At 28.4% G+C, this 21,471-nt stretch overlaps 2 protein-coding genes across 8 annotated transcripts in view; one reads left to right on the top strand and one right to left on the bottom strand.

The window, feature by feature from the left end:
• The window catches only part of LOC121120122 (neuronal calcium sensor 2), a 34,406-nt gene extending 23,966 nt beyond the window's left edge, over window positions 1-10,440 (bottom strand). Inside the window, exon 1 of the mRNA XM_040714960.2 lies at window positions 10,324-10,440. Within this exon, the coding sequence (XP_040570894.1) occupies window positions 10,324-10,338 (15 nt within the window). The 5' untranslated portion in view covers window positions 10,339-10,440. The remainder of the gene's footprint in view (window positions 1-10,323) is intronic.
• The window catches only part of LOC121120121 (uncharacterized), a 362,813-nt gene that overhangs the window by 216,963 nt on the left and 124,379 nt on the right, over window positions 1-21,471 (top strand). The window lies entirely within an intron of this gene.

Below are 21,471 nucleotides of genomic sequence, written 5' to 3'. Positions count from 1 at the left end.
ACTGGAGACAGTTCAAGACCATTTGATGTCATGTGGGCTGAACCAGTTACATAATAAAAAATAGTCCTTTTTTAGTGTCCCAAGTATTTTTTGTTACCATTGAGGCAGTTGAAATTAGATAAGAAACGCTAATGCCTTTTGTTTTTGTTGATGTTTAATAACTCCGAGCAATGCCTGATACTCCTGCTATCAATTAATTAATGGACAATCTACTGTGTATATATCCCCCTAATATATAAACTCTACTCAAGTCGATATAACCCAAATATAACTTTTTTTTCAGTTGCTCTAGCTAATCTATTTAACGATTCCATGATCAAAGACCTGCCACATATTTTCATTTATTGCTGATGTTTTTGCCTTCTCTTGCCCTTTGAGAAATAGTAATATCAAACGAAATGAATACTAAATATTGCAGTTTTGAAACTCTTTCAATGTATGTATATGTGTAAGCCTTCATTATTTTTCAATTGATATGTAAACATATCCTTTTCCCTGCCTTATCGTTGTTATCAAAGCTTTTTGATTCTATTAAGTAGAAACTTTTTTTAGTCACTAAACATGATGAATTATATTTATGCACGATATCATAAATATGTACAGTACATATGTATTAATATATATATTTTGATGAAAGATTTTTGTATATCAATTTATTCATCAATCCATAGTTACATACAATTATAGTTATACTAAAATCCCCAATCGCTAATAATGATTAGGGATAACTACATAGAGTTGTAAATCTTAAGCATTTACTCATGTAATAAATTTAAAGGTGTTAGCAGTATGGAAAATTCATCCTTCAAATATGATAATTCATGAGAAAGGAACATTAACGGCTTATAAAAAACATAGAGTAACAAAGACTATTTGTTGCGCAGTTAAGAACTTTATGTCCTATAAGGACATATTGTATAGGTATTTAAGAATTTGTATTTCTTTGTAGAGTTCTAAAAAAATTAACTAAAACATGTGGACACTTGAATAGTATTTTTTTTTTCATTAGCTGTTATATTTATAATTAGTAATTGAGACGAGAACATGATTGCATGTGCTGATGAAGGACAGAGAGAAGCACTGAATAATGGTAAAGGGAGTTACAAGTGTAGGTCCATGTTGAACTCAGAGTAGAATTGAGGGACTATGTTCTTGTTTAGATACAAAGAAGGATTTGTGTTTATTTCGGTCTCTCTTTTAGCAGTTAGTACTGATGCAATAAAACGTCATGACAGATAAGCTTTTTCCTCCCAAACATCCTTCACATTGTAAAATTTAGCATGTCTATGTTTGGTTTCTTTTTCAGTATGTGTATGTCCTTGTTATACTCACAATATAATTCAGGATCAAAATCCGAATATTTCATGACCAAGTCCTTGCAAGATACGGAGTAGTAAATACACAAGAAGAAAAGAGGCCACACTAAAAAAATTACCAGCTTGAATACTGATAGTTATAAAATTGTATTTTTGTACATCGTTTGACTCGTGTTATTGTAAAAGATGGGATTGTAGATCAATATTACAATATATGTCCAATCTCTCGTCATTTTTATCGATGTTGTGTGAATGAGTGAACTTATTTGCTAAATATGTTTTGTTGATTAATCATTTTTTTCATCTACATTTCGTTTTTTTTGCTTTTTGGTGCTTGTGTTTAGTTCCTTCCTCTAATAGCTGCTTGTAGCTAATCTAATAAAATGTCATGACAGCTAATCTTCTCTGTTTCTAAACATTCTTCAAATTTTGAGGGCTACCTTGTCAATTTTCGTCCCTTGTTTTTTTACCATACTGACAATGCTTAAGATTTATAACGTAAGGGATAACTACATACAACAACTACAAACATTCATTTACCTTTTTTTAAATTATGAACCTTTGGTTAATGATATTGAGTGGAAGACTTCAGTTCTGAAGTTTTTTCTGGAAAAAAATATAAATTTAAAAGGTTGGTTAAATCATGAGATCCGAAATTATTTCTTTTTGTGTGTTCGAGAAAAATTTATAAGGTAAACTTTCCTAGAAAATAAAAATCATTTATAGTTACAGTTAAGATGATTCCTCCTAATTTACAATTAAACATTTTATACATGTAAGGGCTAGAATAACGCATATCAAATGAAATAAAATAGAAAGCAAAAATAGCTTTCTAAATATATCTATATCAAACTACCATTTTAATTATTTCAGTAGACTAGTGCCAGAATGATCATTAGATTTTTTTTCAATGAAAACTTTTTTTTTTAAATATATATGTAATCATTGCAATGATATAAAGTAATTACATTTGTATCTGACAAATTAAACATTTTAAAATTAAAATAAAATGATAATCTCGAAAGTTATTCATATGTATGTGCAATATACATATGTTGCCCAAAAGAAAGTTTAAATAGTTTTTCTCAAAATAGAGTCTAGATTACATATGTATTGTTTGACAAATAATCTTTTATTGTTAAAGGAACCTATTGGAGGCACCACAAATTGCAATTAAAATTCCAAAAATTCATCCTCACATAGAAAGTACTATAAATTGATAGATTTTAATTTTAAGGACAAAAGGGATCGAATACAGGCTATTAAATTAAATGAGGATTTTAAGCTAGAAATAACATTCTTAAGGTTTTTGACACATTCCAGAAACTTGAATACAAAGCTTATAATTGACCAAAAATAGTGAATAAAATATAACATTTAAAAAAATATATTTTTTAAAAATAATGATAGTGGTAGTATTTCCCAAAAGATGCCTTTAGTAATGTGTATCTTGCATGACATAAGTGCAATAAGTACTAGTTTGCGTTAAAAAGATAAGATTTTGTACAGTTTTGAGATTGTTTGAGTTAGTATTGTTTGAGGCATGTAAAAGATGGACACCCACAAAGAGAAAATATGCTATCTTTTACATTTTTCCTTTGATAAAGATGAAAACGCAAGCCAGGTGGCTCAAAATATGAAAAGTCTCTATAGTCCTAATACTGCAACAACCAATTTCACGGGATATGGGTTACGTAGATTCCGTTCTGTAATTTCAATAAGAATGGTATACCCCCTTCTGGAAGAGCAATTGTCGAAAAAGTGAATAAAATAATGGAAATCGTCGAGTCTCACCGTCATGTATGTTATGTACTGCTTTGATTGCTCAGGATATAAAAAATAATTAATAAGAAAAGTTAAAGGAAACTAAAAAATATCTATTAAAATCAGAAAGTTCTTTTTTTTTTACGTGTTATATATTTTGTTAAAAATTATCTTACATCCACATAAAGCCTCATATATGTTCATTAATGAAAATATTTATAAATTTAGAAGATGCCATCAAATATATATCATTGTATATATATTAAAACAAAAAAATCGTGAATTTTGTTACAATTCTAATTCATGTTTCTTTGGTAATTTTAATCATATTTTTTCCAAATAAAAGAGAAAGAGGGACTAAATTCCACATAATTCTGACATTTTTTTTCTCTAACGTCAATCCAAAATGTTTTGAGTGACATTTAGGATACTAAGCTATTGTATTTATAAATAAATACAAAATATAAATTATTTGTAATATATCAGACCTTTTTTGTAGAGGAAAAAAAATACAATTGGTTATGGTTTGACAGACCAAAGTACATTTTATAACAAATATCTCATTCTTACATTGCTTGTCTATTGCGCAATATTTCTCACATTTGAAGAAAATATTGCTTATTTAATAATTTATTATTTATAAGTATAAAAATTCGGATTTCTAGAAGGTTCATTAAAGTAAATGATGGATGCTGTACGTTAAAAATGTTTTAATTTATTTTAATAATACAATAATTGAAAGCTACTTAATTATTTAAAATTAAATGACAATATTATTTGTGGAATTAAATAAATCTATTACTCCAGTGAATTATAAAATTATAGGTCCTCAAATTAGCAAAAGAAACTTAAAAAAACAAAAAGTAATTAAGTCTGACATCTTGAGAGGCATAATCGAAAAAAGATCTGAAATTTCTACCATTATAAAAAATACGCATAGATAGTGTTTTTTCAGTCCCTATTTATTCGGTCCAACCCTTTTTAGGACCGGTCCTTGAATTCTTCCAAAAAATGTCGATAGTGAATTAAGTTGAAGAAGAGAGATCATACATTTATCAAGTGCTTATCTTGCAAAAAAAAAAAAATATATATATATATGGCATTACAATGTTTGTATAAAACAGACAAATTTTTTTCTTACTGAATTATAATATTTATCCAATTTACATGACAGAATAACTAAAAAAATGAAAATCACCTACAAACGATGTCACAAGGGATCATTTTTACCTTCTTTAAGGACTGACAAATAGGATTAGATTTATCTGGAAAAAATAATAATGTTCTTATGCCTAAAATTATATTTCTTTGATAGACAAAGAAATATATTTTTTTTTTTGTTTGAAAAAAATGGGACTTTAGAAGTCACACTTTTTTCATGAGAAGCTTCATAAAAAATATCGACCCCTTAGCTATTAAATACCTATATATATCCCATAATAGTTTTTCAAAAATCATATGAAGTCAAAATAATATTAATACAATAATTTTTTCCTTAATGTCTTTTTTCCTCTCAGTGTTTTTTTATGCTGACATGTCATAAATGTAAGTAGGTGTTGAAATAAAATTCATTTGATGATAATTTAAAATGCTTAGCATGACCTATTTCCATTTATAGTTTTTATTTATATTTTACACTATGTGTTCTAATTGTTCTGAGGGAATATATATTTTTTAATTTCTATTAAATGAAGGAGGAATCGAAATTATTGTTGATTAATTCATCATGAGATGTAAATATAAATAATAAATGGTATTTTATTTAGTATAAGTAGAAAAGAATTTAACCACAATGTAATTGACTTTTGAAAATTAAATTTGCATAGATTATAGAAAAATTTCAATCATTTATTTCTTTGTAGTCAAACTTAAAAAATGAGTAGAGATACCCTCAAGAATGTTAACTATACCTTCGAGCCTTCTTTTGGTTTATGAGAATATAATTTATCAATTTATAATTAAATTATTGTGACAATGGCTTAGTGTAATTCAAGTGCAATTTGCAATGCTTCTAAAGGATTAGTCAGATTACAATATTAATAGAGATTGATAGTCAGTCCTTGAACAATAATTTTTTAAGAGAAATCATTCTAGTTTGTTTTTGTATTGTGGAACACATATGTTAATTTATTGAAACCTTTATTTACTTAATTAGTAATTTTCAAAAAGAAAAAAACATTTTTTCTTCATTTAATGCAAGCAATAAAACATCGACCCAAAAACAATTAATACAAAGCAAATTTTATGCCAACACTTTTTAATAGTTTTTTTGGAATTGTTCTCAACTTAACAAGAGCTTTTTCGAATTGAACTGTTATGAACACTTAGAGCTATCAAAAAAAGTGGGTGGAAAGAGCCTTGTGAGGGTGGAGATGCCACTTTTGTCACCAGCAATGATAAACCCCGTATTTACCATTGCAAGACTCTTTTGAATTAGTCAAATGAGTTCTTTAGAGCACTTTTTTGACACTTCCCCCCCCCCTACAGTCCTATGTCAACCCCTTGGGACTTCACTTTCTGAGTGCATGTCGAGAGAAAGACTTGCAGTGTTTTTGTCATTCAAATATAGATGTTGTCAAAGCCACTGTCAGGAAATTTATATTTTTACACGCCGAATGCGTTCATTGTCCCTTCTCATGGTAATGAAAAGATTCCCAATAGATACACCCATATTCTTAACTATTTTGGATTAAGAATATTTATGCAAATATTTCGAACCGGTTTTTGTTTTACTGCGAATGAAAGAAATGCAGCATTTTTTAACAACACCTCCGTGTAGATAGGCCCTCAATGACTTATTCATAACCAATAAATTGATAAATTAAATGTTAGTAAATTATTATTTAAAAATAGTTAAATTAATTATTTAACTTTCAATGTATTCAATCCTTAGGACCGATAATATTAATATTTTTAGACTGTAGTAAAAAATTAAACAATACTACAATACAATGTATGTATAATAATTGAATTCTATGAAAGTCCATATTATTTATTATTGTCAGCCGGTGACTTACATAAAAGAAAGTTGACAACTTTTTTTAACGATTAAACACACGGATCAGCGTAATTTTTCAACAACATATTTATTACATACGTCATAAACTTTTAATACAAATAATTCTAAAATGAAAGTTCTTATATACAACAACTTATTATCTACATTTTGTAATTGTCTAATGATTTTTGAAAGCATATAGATACCATCATAAAAATAAAAAGAGTAATTAAATGATATTTATAAGTGTATTTCTCTATGAATCATGTGTATATAAAATATTTGAAATATATATATATATACTTATAATTAATTTGAAAATATCCTTTTGTTGACTATAATCAATCAAGATCAGACAAATTAATCTAACTAAAGTGTATATATTTAAATATAAATATCCACCTGTCAGATAGTTAGTTAAAATTAGAGATATGTCGTTTCTTAATTTGGGATTAAAATGAGTCCTGCTTTTGTTATCAGTACTTAAATAAGGTTTCAAACTTTAAGTGGTCCGTACAATTATAATTTTACTTCTGGTTATCCCATTGAGACTGAAAGTTTAATAAATTTCCGAATTGAAATACCACTTTCTATTTAAAAGATAATTTTTTGAATAAAAATGAAACTATAAGTCTCAAAATTTGTACATATATTTACTGACTTTAACTTAAAAACTAAATATTAACATCCAATAAAGTTTTCCTAAAAAAATTACAGAACAGAATCTATTATGATAAAAATAAATTGATAGAACATCTCTATATCAAAATTGTATTTTTTAAGTAAAAAAATGGATCTACGGGTCCCAAATTTTTTAAATATTTTCGTATGGTATTCTTCTTATACATCGTATAACATAAAAAATGCAAAAAATATCCTTATACAACTTTCAATGTGTAAAGCGTCTCGTTTTTGGGATTGCTCTTATGAATATAGCTACAAATATTTAAATTAAACGTACTTTATATTTAAAAAATAAGGTATAATTTAGATCATCATAAACATTGTTGAAAAAATGAGAAATTCTAATAAATTAAATTTTTATGGAGATATTTAATATTCAAACTGGTTTAAATAGTAATAATGAATAATCTACACTTTGGTAGTAATAGGATGAATCAAATAACATATCTTCATTTAACCCTGCGTTAATGAAATAAGATTTTCTACGCCCCAATTTCGATAAAAAGATTTTAATGTTGGTAATAGTACTAAAATGCTCCTGAAACATCTTTGCAAATAAATGCAACATTTGATGTTGAAAAATGTATTTTTTTGGAAATATTCTCAAATTTTGCCATTTTTAATCAAGGTTTGGAGAATTTGATTCATTTGTTCAGTTTTGAGTCGTGCTTTTGCTTTGTTTATTTCTATTTTTTTAATTTGAGGTAGACGCATTACTACAAAAAAATCTGTAATTCAAATAATTCAGATGTTATCCAATATGTCACATTCAATATCATCAAAGTTTATGAGTACATTTTTAGTATCAAAGATTTTTTAAAGGTAATTAATATTTCCTAGAAGTTTTTATCGAAAATGAAATTGTAATATTTCACCTATAACGATCACAATTATATATTGGTGATGCCCAAATCTAATGTTGCTAGGATTAACACACGTCATTTTTACTGTATATCAAGAAATAAATTTTGCTTAATTTTTGGATTAACGTTGACACAAGTTCATTTACTACGTCACAAAAAGGATGTTCCCTAACGGAGGCTTAAAGGTGTCGTCAATTGTAATTTTTTTTTTCATCTTTTCGGTTTAGAGTATATTCCTAAATAATAGTGAATGAGAAATGAAGTCATTATTAATGACCATATACCATATATAATTAAGGAAACTATAAAAGACAATAAATATATGTATAATGACGTCATACATATAACGTAATGAAGACTTCCACCCGTTCACAAAGATAATATATTTCATTATTTTTCCTCCTGACTAATGGATTTTTTGTATATTTCCTTTAAGCTTGCTTTGTTATTTAAATAGTAATTCATGATACCCTTAGCGCCATCTAGCAACAAAAAATTATTATTGTTGCCAATTAAATTTAAACAAAAATTTGATAATGTGGTCGTTGTTTCTCCAATTAGTTTCAGCTCTATCCTAGGTCTAATTGGTATAAGAGTCTTTAAAGAACAATAATAAAGCAACAAAAAAATAAATGTCATTGAAAGATTTTTTCTATTAATCGTTCAATTATTTTCCTGTTCAGGCTCTCAGAAATGAATAGAAAGCATGGGTGGCGCCTGTCTTTCGCTCAAAATACAAGGAGGAGGTGATGACATGATTGAGTCAACTTTGTTACAGTGAGAAGTTTTTTTTTCCGGTTCATACGTGCCTTTAGATTTAAAATCAGACGCTGCTCAATATCTAAGTATGATCTGATGACGTCATTGAGTAAAGTTTTTTTGTTTCGTTATAACTATCTGTTTTTGGGTTCGGTTTGTACACATCATAAAATATTTATCATAAAAACAAGAAACTTTATGGTTTGATACATTCCTAGTTAAAACTAAATACAAGAATTGACAGTTTGCAGAGACAGAGAGAGAAAATGAGGATGTCGTTATCACTTGCCTTACTCCCACTATCATTATTTTTAACTAATGACATAGTAAATTGAGTGCAAAAAGACTGTTATTTTCTCTCTCATATATATTTAATTTTTTTTCATTAGTTTGATGTATGAAAAAAAAGAAATAGAAACAAAAAAAATTATGTCATATAATGAAAGATGCATAATTTGCATAAAAAAGACCTCCAATTATGCATTTAGTATTTAATAAATGCATATATATATATTTATTTAAGTGGTTTTAAAATAGGGTACACCAAATTATAAATAAACGGTTTTTTGTGGTTTTGTCACTTATTTATATATAATAATGATAATATTATGAGTATGAATCATTTTATAAACTATGGCTCAAAAAGAGTGATTTTCAGTATCTGGTCAAAGGTCATATTATTGAACAAACTTTAGTATTTTAAAAAATTATTAAGTTAATACTTGATAAATAACGGAAAGAATTTGGATATTGAAAGTAGAAAAGGTAATACAGTTTCAGGTATTGCAGAAAGATTTTTTTTTAATTTCGCATGAGCCACAAAGTCTTTGAATATATCATTAATACAATGCCGTAATCACCAGGGAAAAGAGGGGCATATACATCTCCTAACGGCACTGTTGTATATATTATAAATGTGTTAATTAAGTATAAAATGAAGATTATAAAAATTATGTTCTTCCAAAAGAAACAGATATCCCTAAATGAGTAAAATCGACATATACAAAAGGAGAGAAGCAAATGTTACTTAAAAACATTCATTCCGTGGCCTTGATGACGCCAACTAATTTCTTTATTGACACTTTTTAAATGGTTCCTACATTTTCATATGAATTGTTGTCCCAAATTAAATTTACACGTGCCAAGAAATTGTTCAAGCTTGTTTTCGAAACTTAACTTCCATTCCTTTCTAACACGCTCAACATTGAAAAATCCATGGGGTTCAAATCTGGCCAACTGTTTTGATTCCTAAATTGTTATTGTTACAAAGATATTACTGTCATTAAGGTATCAACAGTCGTCTCATTCAGTTGGAATCAAAAATAGGTTTGGGAAGGGTTTAAAGGCCAATAGCAGTAAATTGTCTTTAAAAGTTCCAAAAAACCCTACTAATTGATAAAAATAGGGAAATGTATATAAAAACCCTTTGTAGACAATAGACACATATTAACACATTTGGACTACCTAATCACAAGGTTAAAAATAATGTGGTTAATTAAATGCAATTCATTTAGCAACTTAAAGATATTTAAAAATGAATAATATACTTGGCGTATTATCGATACAATCTAAATTGTAATATTTTATCAATTCAAACTGTGATTCCAGGGCTGGAGTACCTATTATTTATCCTGATTTTATTTGGAATTATTCTTTACAAACACTTCTATACTTGTATCCGGATGAATTTACAGACGAATGAAAATACATTTTACCTTCTTTATAAGGTTTTTTTCGAATCAAATACCATACGGTGTCATACGTGAAATACAAAAAAAGGACATTTAATTTTGATAACTATTTCAAAGACAAAAATCAATATTCAATAATATGATATAGGAATATTGAATCAATGAGATAGTATCATCGTTTATATAATAAAATAGTGAATTTAAAAAGTAACTAAACTTAACTATTTGTATTCATAGCCCATACTTACCCCAACTTCTGACATTGTAAAGTTTGACCCAAATCTCGTGTTTTTCTTCCTTAGGACACGACCTTTGCTATTATTGCATAAAACTATAATAAAAATTAATAACAAATCAAATTTAACATTAAAAAGAAATAGTAACTCTTTCACATGAGGATTTCTTGAAGAAAAAAAAACAAAGGTAGAAGAGAGGAAAGGAGACGAGAAGAACCTAACGCGCTCCTTTCCCTAATACTATCACCTTCGTAAACCTTTATAAAAGTATGAATGTCATAATTATTTTATTTGTATTAATAAATGTTGTTATTTTTTTAAAAATTGTTTACTCGTAATTATTTGTCTCTATGGACTTGCAATTTCTAGGGGATTTTAATCCTAGTGATTTAAGTTTTTCCTTGGTTTTCAAGAGACTTATAATCTTATATTTACTTATATTATAAGTAAGTATGCTTTTAAGGAATAAAAAACTAAATAAGACGCATTACACAAGTACACAATTGTACACAAGTGCATATTTTAAATCTGTTTTCTAAGAGATGGAGAGCAAAAATCCTTTTTAAATTATTTGCTGTAGATATTATTTTATACATACATTTGCTGAGCCTTGAAACAATGTTTTTTTCATTAAGAATCCCCCCACCCCTAACCCACCCACCCAACCACCTTCTTTATCAGCCCTACTACTAATTTTTACTTTTTATGCAAGTTCTCAAAAGGACATTGTTTTTTATGTAAATTGTAGGTGTGACAAAGTGACGCAGCAAAAGGATTTCTAAGCGATCAAAAACTTTTTAATTAGTACACATACTACAACCTACTTCCCTTGGAAAAAATGTTTATAGTATGCAGTAATAGTATTGTAACCTTCCTTGAAAGAGTATAACATTTTGGAGGGGTCTTTAGAAGCAGGGGGTCCGCAGGTTGCGGCTAGAGAGGCTCTAGCTCCCCCCCCACGGCATTTTGTTTTTACTATAATTATTTTCCTCATTCCGGCAAACTATGCAGCAAAGTAAAAAAGATAATATTTGAAATCTTTTTCCAAAAGATTTAATATTTAGATTTAGAAAAGCTTGGGACTTATGAAAAAAAAAATCAAAAAAATTTAATATTTTAAATTTTTTTTTTTTATTATTTGTAAGTAACAGTGAATTTTTGAAATTATATCTATCTATTACATCTATCAATATAGGCTAACTAGCTAGATAATACAGCTATAGATAGGATGGATTTTGGACCTAAAGTCAAAGACCTCGTGTAAGTAAACTTATCATATCCGAAAAGATCCAACATGGCTTCGGATACTTAAGCTTTTATGGGTCTTAAGAAGCTTATTATATTGCTTAATATAAATAGTAAGGATCTTTGATCCGGATCCTAAGTACTCAGATACGCTTTAGGTAATTGTGTATTATCATGGATCCAAACAGGCTCTGTATACTTGATTTTTTACGGATATTTAAAAGCTTATAGTATTGCTTAATCCTAGTCGAAAAAAGATAATATTTATAGGGAACGTAGCATTTTTATATCTTTTAATAAGTGCTCGGTGCGACATCTACATAAACAGTTGCTTCGTGTGGTTATTCCAATAAATCTAATATTAGCTAATGATTATGTTTTAATAATAACAACATTAGGACATTTATTATTTTGGCATTAGTGAAACTGTAATTGTAATCCGGATCCTATTTTATTTAGTTACGAAATTCGAAAAAATGCTAATAAATTTTAAAAAAAGTATCTGTATAAATTTGGTTTCAGATCTGGATACGAAAGTTGCGACACCCGAAATTTACAGGAATATTTAAGTCTAAATATCCAAACTGATCTTAATCCGATTTAATGTTGATATATCCTATCTTTACATATAACCGCTGTATATTGTTGTGGCAGTCTTTATTTATTCAGGTCCAGTCCAGTCTAGTATTAGGACTCACCCTATCAAAAAATAAAGCGATGGATAATAAAAAATACCCTTAAGCTTTACATTGATTTTATAATACAAATGGAACAACTGCATAGAAATGATTTTACAAATAATTTCCTCTCCCAAAAACAACAGCATGAATTTAGAATCCTTTATAGATAATTATGGCAATTTCGCCGAGAACACGTCGTCAAATTATTCTGAATGTTTTGTTTTTTTCATTTGAAGGTCCCACAAATTTAAGTTAAACTAACAAAATGTACTATCATAGCCATTGTTGTGTCAGGCTTTATATATTCGGTCCAGTCCTGTTGTAGGACGGGTTCTTAAGACTTTCCGTCCTTTGGACTATCAGTACTTGAACTGACTAAAAAATAAGAAATAAAGTTGGTTGACGTTGGACCGGGCTGTAGAAGTTGTAGGACTAAACTTGACTAGACGAAGACTGAACTGTACAAAATAGCAGTCCTCAGTCCTATATAAAGATTGACACAGCAATCCCCCTTTATTATAGTTTTAAATAGAAAAAATCAAAGGCCAACTCAAGTCTTTTTCAATTATTCCTATTTATATATGCACATAAATTACTTTTATTTAGTATGAACCCTTATAAAAAAAAGAAAATATTGCATGATATTCCTTTCAAGTATGAGTAAGGTCTATTATACATTTAATAAGTCATTTTTTTTTATATACACACATATTATTTACTAAGTATGTACGTAGAAAATAAATATGCCTATATGATTTTTTTATTATTCTACATATGTAAAGTACTAAGGGATTTGCATGTTAGAAAACCTTGTTTGAACAAGTATGTAAATAAGTATTGCCATCAAATCATGTCATAACAAAGAACCACAAGTTGAAGGTTTGTTTATGAGCACAATATATTGAGTAGTAAAGAACCACTGCTAGGCTTAAAGTAAGCGTGCAAATGTATGCAATTTGTTACTTATAAAAAAACTGCAGCCATATTGTCGCATATGGGCACATTTATTGGAACATGATTTGTCATTTACGTACTTTTTGAACACACGAAAAAAGTTCGTTAAATTTGCTATTATTTACCATACTAGAGGTCGTCCCCGGAATGACCCGTAATTAATTAGGCCTCTACTAACAGATAAACCTTGCTTTGATAATATAGAAAATAATTCCCAACAAATCCCCAGTATTAATGTCCATTTTTCATGAACACACCCTCACGTATTTATAATTAAATATTCTTTCCTTCAGAGTGAATAAAGTAGAATAACATTTTTGAGGATTTTTTTTAATATGATGTTATGACTCATGAGTAATGATTTCATTTTTGTAATGAAAAAAACATTGTTTAAAAATTAGAAAAGGAAAAACCATTGTAGGGTGTGCTCTTTCTTCTTTTTTGTTCATAATTTAATAGGTCATGTGTTGTTAAATTTTGCTTATGAAGTAGGTATTACCGCTTACCTTTGGTATAAATTGTTTTAAAATACATCATAAAATAAATATATGAATTTAACTATAATTATTATATTTTCCAAGCACTAAGGCTATTTGGGAAGGTTCCCCTATTTATAGGAGTAATTCTTTATATCCCCCAAAATCATATAACAGGCAGTTAATAATAACTAAGGTCTTAATTCAGTAATACCGTAAGTATCGCTTCTCCCGTCTCCTGGCGCTCATTTTTTCTTAACAAAGGTGGTATCCTAACTAATGAACCGGGAAGTACTTTTGTATCTAGAGCGCTCATTTGCTTTAGTTTACTTACACATGCTCTATGTTAAAGTCACGTTCATTATTTTTTATCTGTAGTTCCTTCTTTTTTTTATCAGCAAAAATGTTACATTTACATTTTAAAGACTTTTCACAACAAATAACAAGATTTTTTCGGTCAATTTAGTCAAATTTTATCAACGCAATTAATATTCAAATTTTCAAAGATTTTTGAACTGTTTGTTAGAAATTTGTTTAATAAGGTTTGCAAAACTACATGAATATCATTATTAAGAAATTTGTATTTATTTGTGATCCAATGATTATATATTTCCAATTGCATCCATGATTTTTTTGAGGGAATAAAATTGTCAAGCTGCTCAAATCGAAGATTCGAAATGTCATTTATCAAATATGATGTGAATGATAGGGATCATAATAAAACTGTAATATTTATCTACAAAAATCGTACCCTTACCTATTAGTTATATATATTACACAGGTATATAAAGGTTCCACGGAAAGTCCTGCTAAATTTACTTTATATAATATAATTCTATAGAAGGTTGCGATATATTATGTTTAAACTCTAGTTGGATCGAAAATAGATCAAAACAAACAGTTTTGAATATAACAATAATTTTGTTAAGCACAATTGAAGCCAATAGAGAGCCTATAACCAAGGAGTACCTTAAAGGCAAATCTCTACCAGCCATCTTGAGGAACCTGAAAAGCCTTGAGGTCAAGCCCATGTTCATCAACAGAACCATTGAGAGGTACGAGGAGACTAAATGTACCAAGGACAGACCCGGGTCAAAAAGGACGCCAGGAGTCGTCAAGACAAGGATTGCAAGAAATCCCAGGAGGAACCTTAAAAATCCCAGGATGAGAACCTTTGATAAACCTTGGGATTTCTGTACAAGGAGAGGCAGCAGATAAATGCTAAAAGACTTAAGAGAAGCAATGTCATTTATCAAAGCGATTTTAACCTACCAACATTGTGATCAGTGATTTTTCTGACCAAAAGTGATCGGTTACAAAAAGGTTACCATGTAGTCAACAGAGTGTAGACAAGACAGTCTGCCTCCCTATAGTCCTGATCTAAATGTTATGGATTACTGTATATGGTCCATTCTTGAGAACAGATCCTGTGTGACACCCAGTAAGAATTTTAACGACCTGAAGGCCAAACTGGAGACGGCCTGGAATTCCATACCCGTGGACATGGTCCTTTCCAGACATACTTCGGCTCGTATCAAGACTGAGGGTGCTCATTACGTATGAAAGTTATGTAACATGTTTTTGGAACTTGTGTAAACCTATGCATGTCTATATTTATATGCAAATTATGAAATTAGTTATATCATTAGTACTTTAATAAACATTTAATAGTACTTTAAAGGACCCTGTACTGTATTTATATATAAATTCTACCTATTTATTTTAATACCACATTTGCTTGTAACTTTTTACATCACAAAGTGGCTTTACAACAACAATAAAAACGATTCTTTCTCAATATTGATCCCCCCCCCCTCCTTTCAAATTTATATGTATTGTGGTGTGTCAACATTGCAAAAATCTTTAACAAACATCAAGAAAAGGAGAAAATACCATTAATAATTCTAATTCATATACGTATACAGATTAATATTTCATAGGCATATTTGAGCCAATTATATCGTTTGTATTCAAAATTCTGGGATGATTAAGATAACCAAGAGTTTTAGCTATAAGTTAACATCTTTATTTGATTAAAGAGACTTATATTGCCCCGATATTACCCCTTTCATATAAAATCTGTCCACTTCTCATTTTTTTATTATTAATATTAATTTTGACTACTCTAAGGGTAATATGTATCACATACATTGGGCAAATAAAAATTATCTGTGAAAAGAAATAGACGATAATTTCTCAAAAATATAAAATAAAATCCACACTCCATTTTGAGAAAAAAGCTTGCGTCTGTTTTGACGTGCTACATGTGTTAATTTATGCCACAAAATAAACATATTTTGCAGAGAAATATAGAAGTAATATTTTTGCACAATCATTTGTACATAAATGGTGGGCAATTTATTTTTGCTTTCCTTTAAAGCCACACAAACAAAGAATTGTCAATAACATTTGAGGAAGGGAATGGCAAAAAACTACAAAATACTGTAATGATTTTTTTATAATATTACTAATATATTTTTGCATTATGTTTATTTACAAATATAAGACAAAAAAGTGTAATTTTTTAACAAAAAAAAAGTTTTAAATATTCAGGTGGAGAAAATGGAAATATCAAAAGTAATACTCCAAATATACCATTACATTAACACAAACTTTTAGATGAGAATGAGGTCTAACTTGTCAGTCAAAGTTATTATATTCACTTGTATCATGACATGAGTTTTGGAATCTTGATTGGAGCAGTTTGACATTTTTTTGCCGGAATAACTTGATTGATACATTTCCATATATTTAGTCAAAAGACCTACAGAGAACAAAGAATGTAAATTTTTTATAAATGACATCATAGTTTGGGGAAAAGTATTGCATCGTTGAAGAAGCACTAAAATTACAAATCTTATTTATATGTAGGTTATAAAGAAAAGATAAAGTTTAATCAGCAAAAACAGACATTTAGTTACTTTGAATAATAAAAAAGAAATTATCACCTTTTAAAAAAACAAATTTAAAACTTATATTTGCAAAAATATTAATTAAATAATTAATAATCTATCAAACTTTATATGAAATATTGCACATTGTAGACCACAAAAATAAATATTTCAACTTATAAAGGTCAAGTTTTCATATTCTTCGATATAAAACTGAACAAGGGCACATCAGAGGTGTCCAAGAGGAAAAATGTGTTGACTAGTGATAATCCATAATATTATAAGCCTAGCATTCACCTTTTCATTCCACTCTGCAAAATGCATATTCTTACCATAAAATAAATATTTTTTTTATTCAATTAACTTTTGTGCACAGAAATTATGATAATGTTTGCATATTAATTTGTGAAACTAATTGGTTTTTTCAACTTATTTTATTGCCATGTATGAATATATGATTTTAATTAAATTAAAGACTTTCATTCTATCAAATATATCGCTATTTTCAGTTTATTAGAATATTACAGATTTCTTAAAAAATTATTTAAATACAGGCTTTTTGAAGTCATAAACCAACAAAATGAAGGATTAATTTGTATGCATAATGACATATGTTTGGTCCTTGGTTAAAATTCATAACATATTGAACATATTATACATATAATATTAGTTTTGGATTCGAATATTAAACAAACTCCATTTTTTTTTTTTTTTTTTGAAAATTACTAGAATTCGCCAGAAAAAGTTAAAAAAACTCGGTTCAACTCAAATAATCAAAAAGAAAAATATTAAAATTGTAGATTAATCTCATCTCCATGTATTTACATTAGTTATTAAGAAATTTGTTTGACAGATTTATATCGGAAGATTTTTTTGTTCAATAGCTCCTTGTTTCTCTGCTTTGATAATTTTTCACAATTATATCGATAAAAATATATAGAATTGTATGTAATGCGACTGAGATGTAAATAATTATACATCGTGACATGGGATTACATTCAAACAAGTCCGACCTTCCGGAACAGGTTAATGCAGTCTACCTGCTGTCCAAGCAGACAATTAAAGCAAAATAAGTTTATTTTGAAATATAACACAGTTGTTTTATAGTATAATCATTAGGTTATCCTTTATTTTGAAAAAACTTAGAACCATTACATCCTGCTTATAACTCGTGTGCATGCGTATAGCACCACTTACACATCCTGCACATACGCAAAGCGTAACAAAAGTGTATACTGCATCTTCAAACTGTGGGACAGGTATTATTTTTTTTTAGTAGAATGTTATTACTTACCTGTTTTGCACGACAGGTTATGAAAAAAAAAATCAAGTCCTGCGTGACCACCTAAATTAGTTTATTTTTGCTTTGTTATGATGATTTATTTTCATAAAAATAATTTTCTATTTTATAAATAAATATTTCCTAAAACTACAGTCAACCCTGTATTAAGCAGTAAGCTGATGGAAACGGAAAAAACGATTGCTTAGTGCATGTGACCTCTTAAACCAAATTTTCTATTTGATAGCAGTTCTAAATTTGATAACTTGATATGGCCACTAAGTGCGGTGATACCCTTAAAAGAGGCAGCCGTTAGAGCAAATTGGACCGTATTTCCATTATTTGATTAGTAATTTTAGCAAGGTATTCAAACTGACATAATTGCCGAAATATATTTGAATAAAATATGACTTGTCTCAACGTTCAAAAACTCAAACTCGTCTCCCACTCAATATTAGTTACTCAAATTCAATTTTTAGAGCTTGAATCCAACACTAGAGTATATTGGTCCTAAAAAATGCTTATTTAATCAATAACAACACATACATTGTCACTCTCCTCAATTTTATTTGTACTTTAGAGGCTCACAATATTATTTTGTTGTTTGGTCCTTTGACAAGGATGAATGATTGCGTGAAGCAGTTGAATATGTACGTATTGCTGTTGTTGTTTTTCTAACAATAAAAGGTTAACAATAAATTTATTTTTGATGAATGACTTTGTATCTATAGAGTGTGTCAAACGAACATTATTTATGTCTTTCACATATATATGTAAACATATACGTAATATTATATATATTTGTATTTATTTATATAATTTTTATATTATCACCTTTACTCAGAGATGAAAAGCTTCTTTTCAAACATGTAGTGGGGGGATATAAGTATGGTGTAGAAAATACTTTGTTTTATGATTAATTCATCTTTTAAAGGATTTCAGGTTAATGTTAGTGTTGGGGTTCTAAGCCGGCCTGAGACCGTTAATATAATTTTAAGTGAACCTAACTAATTTGGTACTTTAAATAAGAAACAGGGCAGAACTTTCCTCAAATTATATTTTCAATCGAACAAACAAACATTTGAAATTCTTTTCAACTCGATCTCTGATCCAATTGTTCTATAACACCATTGTGAACTTTTACTTGGGGTTTTGATTGGCTGTAGTAAAAACTATAGATCATACCCATATTCTTAAATGGGAGTAGAGTAATTAATCCGTGAACAATTCCCATTAAATATTGAATAATGATTCCATCATTGAGCGGAATTAGCTAATTACTAGTGTTGTTCGGTATATTGGTACTATAATTATTCAAAGGTATGTATTATAACGGTACTATACATATTTCGAACTAGTATATGTACTTAAAACGCTATTACGTCCTAACATCATTGACCCACCGATAATCTAAGTATTCCAATTTCTGTGTATTAACTCACACCAAACTAAATTGTCCTTATATAACGACGTAGTTCAAGGACAACGCACTCAGGAGAGATTATTATATTGAACTCAATCTGCGTAGGTTTGATACTTGGACGTTCCTAATACTTAACTTAGATGACCTTCATAGACAGTTTTTTAGATGGAGTAGTTTTAATACTATAATGTTTACTTATAATTAATCCGTGCAACTCCATCTTACAAAGTAAAGGAACATTTATAAAAAAATGTCCTTTGGAAAAAAAAGCAAGAATTAAAATTGTTTTTTATACAAAAATTTCTCGAATTTTTGAACTAGTTCTTAATAGTCCTGCGGACGCTCATATAAATGGATGTGAATTGATCTTCAGGAAATTACTCCTAACACTTTTTTTCATCAGAAAAGTATCAAAAATTATCACAATACATACTTGTATTTTTGTATCGTTACAATACCACTATGTACCATTTGATTTTATGGATTTCTTTAGGAAGGAAAGTTGCGAGATAAAAATATAAATATGGACGTGTTTTACGGTTTTCTAAACATTAGTACAATATATTTATACTACAGTAACATCTATATCATTAAAATGCAAAGCTATCATGATATGTTTACAATTAATTCACCATAGAAATGCTAATAAATAATATTATAACATCATTATTTATTAATTTCTAAAGAAGTTTAGAATAAATTAATAAATTGAACTGTATTTGGCACCATAAAACTAAATAAATTTCTATATATATAAATATATATGAACTATGTGTAGTATATACATATATATATAAAAGTTTGTTGTTGATATTTAAATTAAAGTTCGTTTTCTTCATTCTCGCTTTTGAATGATATTTTATTGGTAATTTTTAAATGTAAAAAAGTTTATTTTTGTATGAAAAAAAAAAGTACTGTTTTCCTTATTATTCAACAAACTTTTGGAGATTTTTTTAAAATATGATTGGATAAATAAGATAAGCAGATAAGTTTTTATTAGAGAGAAAAAACGTTGGAGAATATATAAGAAATCATTTTCTAACTAAAATGAGCACTCAGTAGAGTGCAAAACCCCTGCTTAAAATCAAATTGAGTCTTGGATCTCTATTTTCTCCAAAGTTGAGGTTGATTATGAACTTATTATGTTTTGTGTTATCTTGACCTTGACCTCTCAATATTTAATGGTCTTCTATCCTGACCATATATAATTTTCATACGAAGTTTGATCGAATCGGTATGTAACTTTTGCCGCAGTCTTGGTGACTAACAAACAAAGAAATTGGGGTAAACCCATAACCTTCGTTCAACTTCTTTGGCGGAGCTAATAATTAATACACTCATATTTGTACAATTTTGGTTTTAAATAAATTTATTCTATTTTTGGGGGGAGGGAGGGGGGATGTCTAGAACTTGTCATGTAGTGTGGGAATATTAAGATGTTGTTAAATGTTTAAATGACATTTTAGACTTCCTCAAATCCCGAACCAACTTTTTTATTTAATGTTCATTTCTTGTCTTTCAATTATTGGTTTTTTACTGCCAGTAAAGCCTAAAATGTGTATTGAAGAGGACATTTTCTATGTCACTTCTCACATTATATCCCCTTGTCATACCCACCAAAAATAATTTGTGAATTTTTTTTAGTTCAATAAATTGTAGCACAAGTTTAGAACAGCAATAGTGATGCAGATTAAGACAATTTCATTAATGATCCAACTTTTTGTATTCCATTTTTTTAACATTCTTTATTTGGTGTATATAATATATAGAACATACATATATATAACTAAACCAGAGCAATTGTGTAAAAAATAACATAAATAAACATTATAGTTTATCTTTAATGCTCCGGGTAGAAATTCAACTAAGCATCAATCTTTGAAAAAAATAACAGTAAACATGCAAATTAAAAATTATGATAAATATTTGTTAAAAAATTTTAAAACCCTTTTTAAAATGCTTCGATGATTCTGAGAAGTTGATGGAAGGTACCGGATTTCTTCCCTTGCAAAAATTCCATGACTCACATCCTGATTTAGGAATTTTCATTGTGAGAGAGACATAAGTGGCTTAAGCTGCCAAGATGATACCTCTCAACACATCCTCCCGAATAGGCTGATAGTTAGTTAGTCGGCTGGCGATGAGGGCTTTACAATTTAGAATTGAAAAGCCCAGTTACCTCAGAAGTTCCACCCTTCTTCTTTGAAATTCC

The sequence above is a fragment of the Lepeophtheirus salmonis genome, chromosome 6 (genome assembly GCF_016086655.4).
Source record: "Lepeophtheirus salmonis chromosome 6, UVic_Lsal_1.4, whole genome shotgun sequence".
Classification (NCBI taxonomy): domain Eukaryota; kingdom Metazoa; phylum Arthropoda; class Copepoda; order Siphonostomatoida; family Caligidae; genus Lepeophtheirus; species Lepeophtheirus salmonis.
This window is presented reverse-complemented; position numbering and strand designations above follow the sequence as displayed.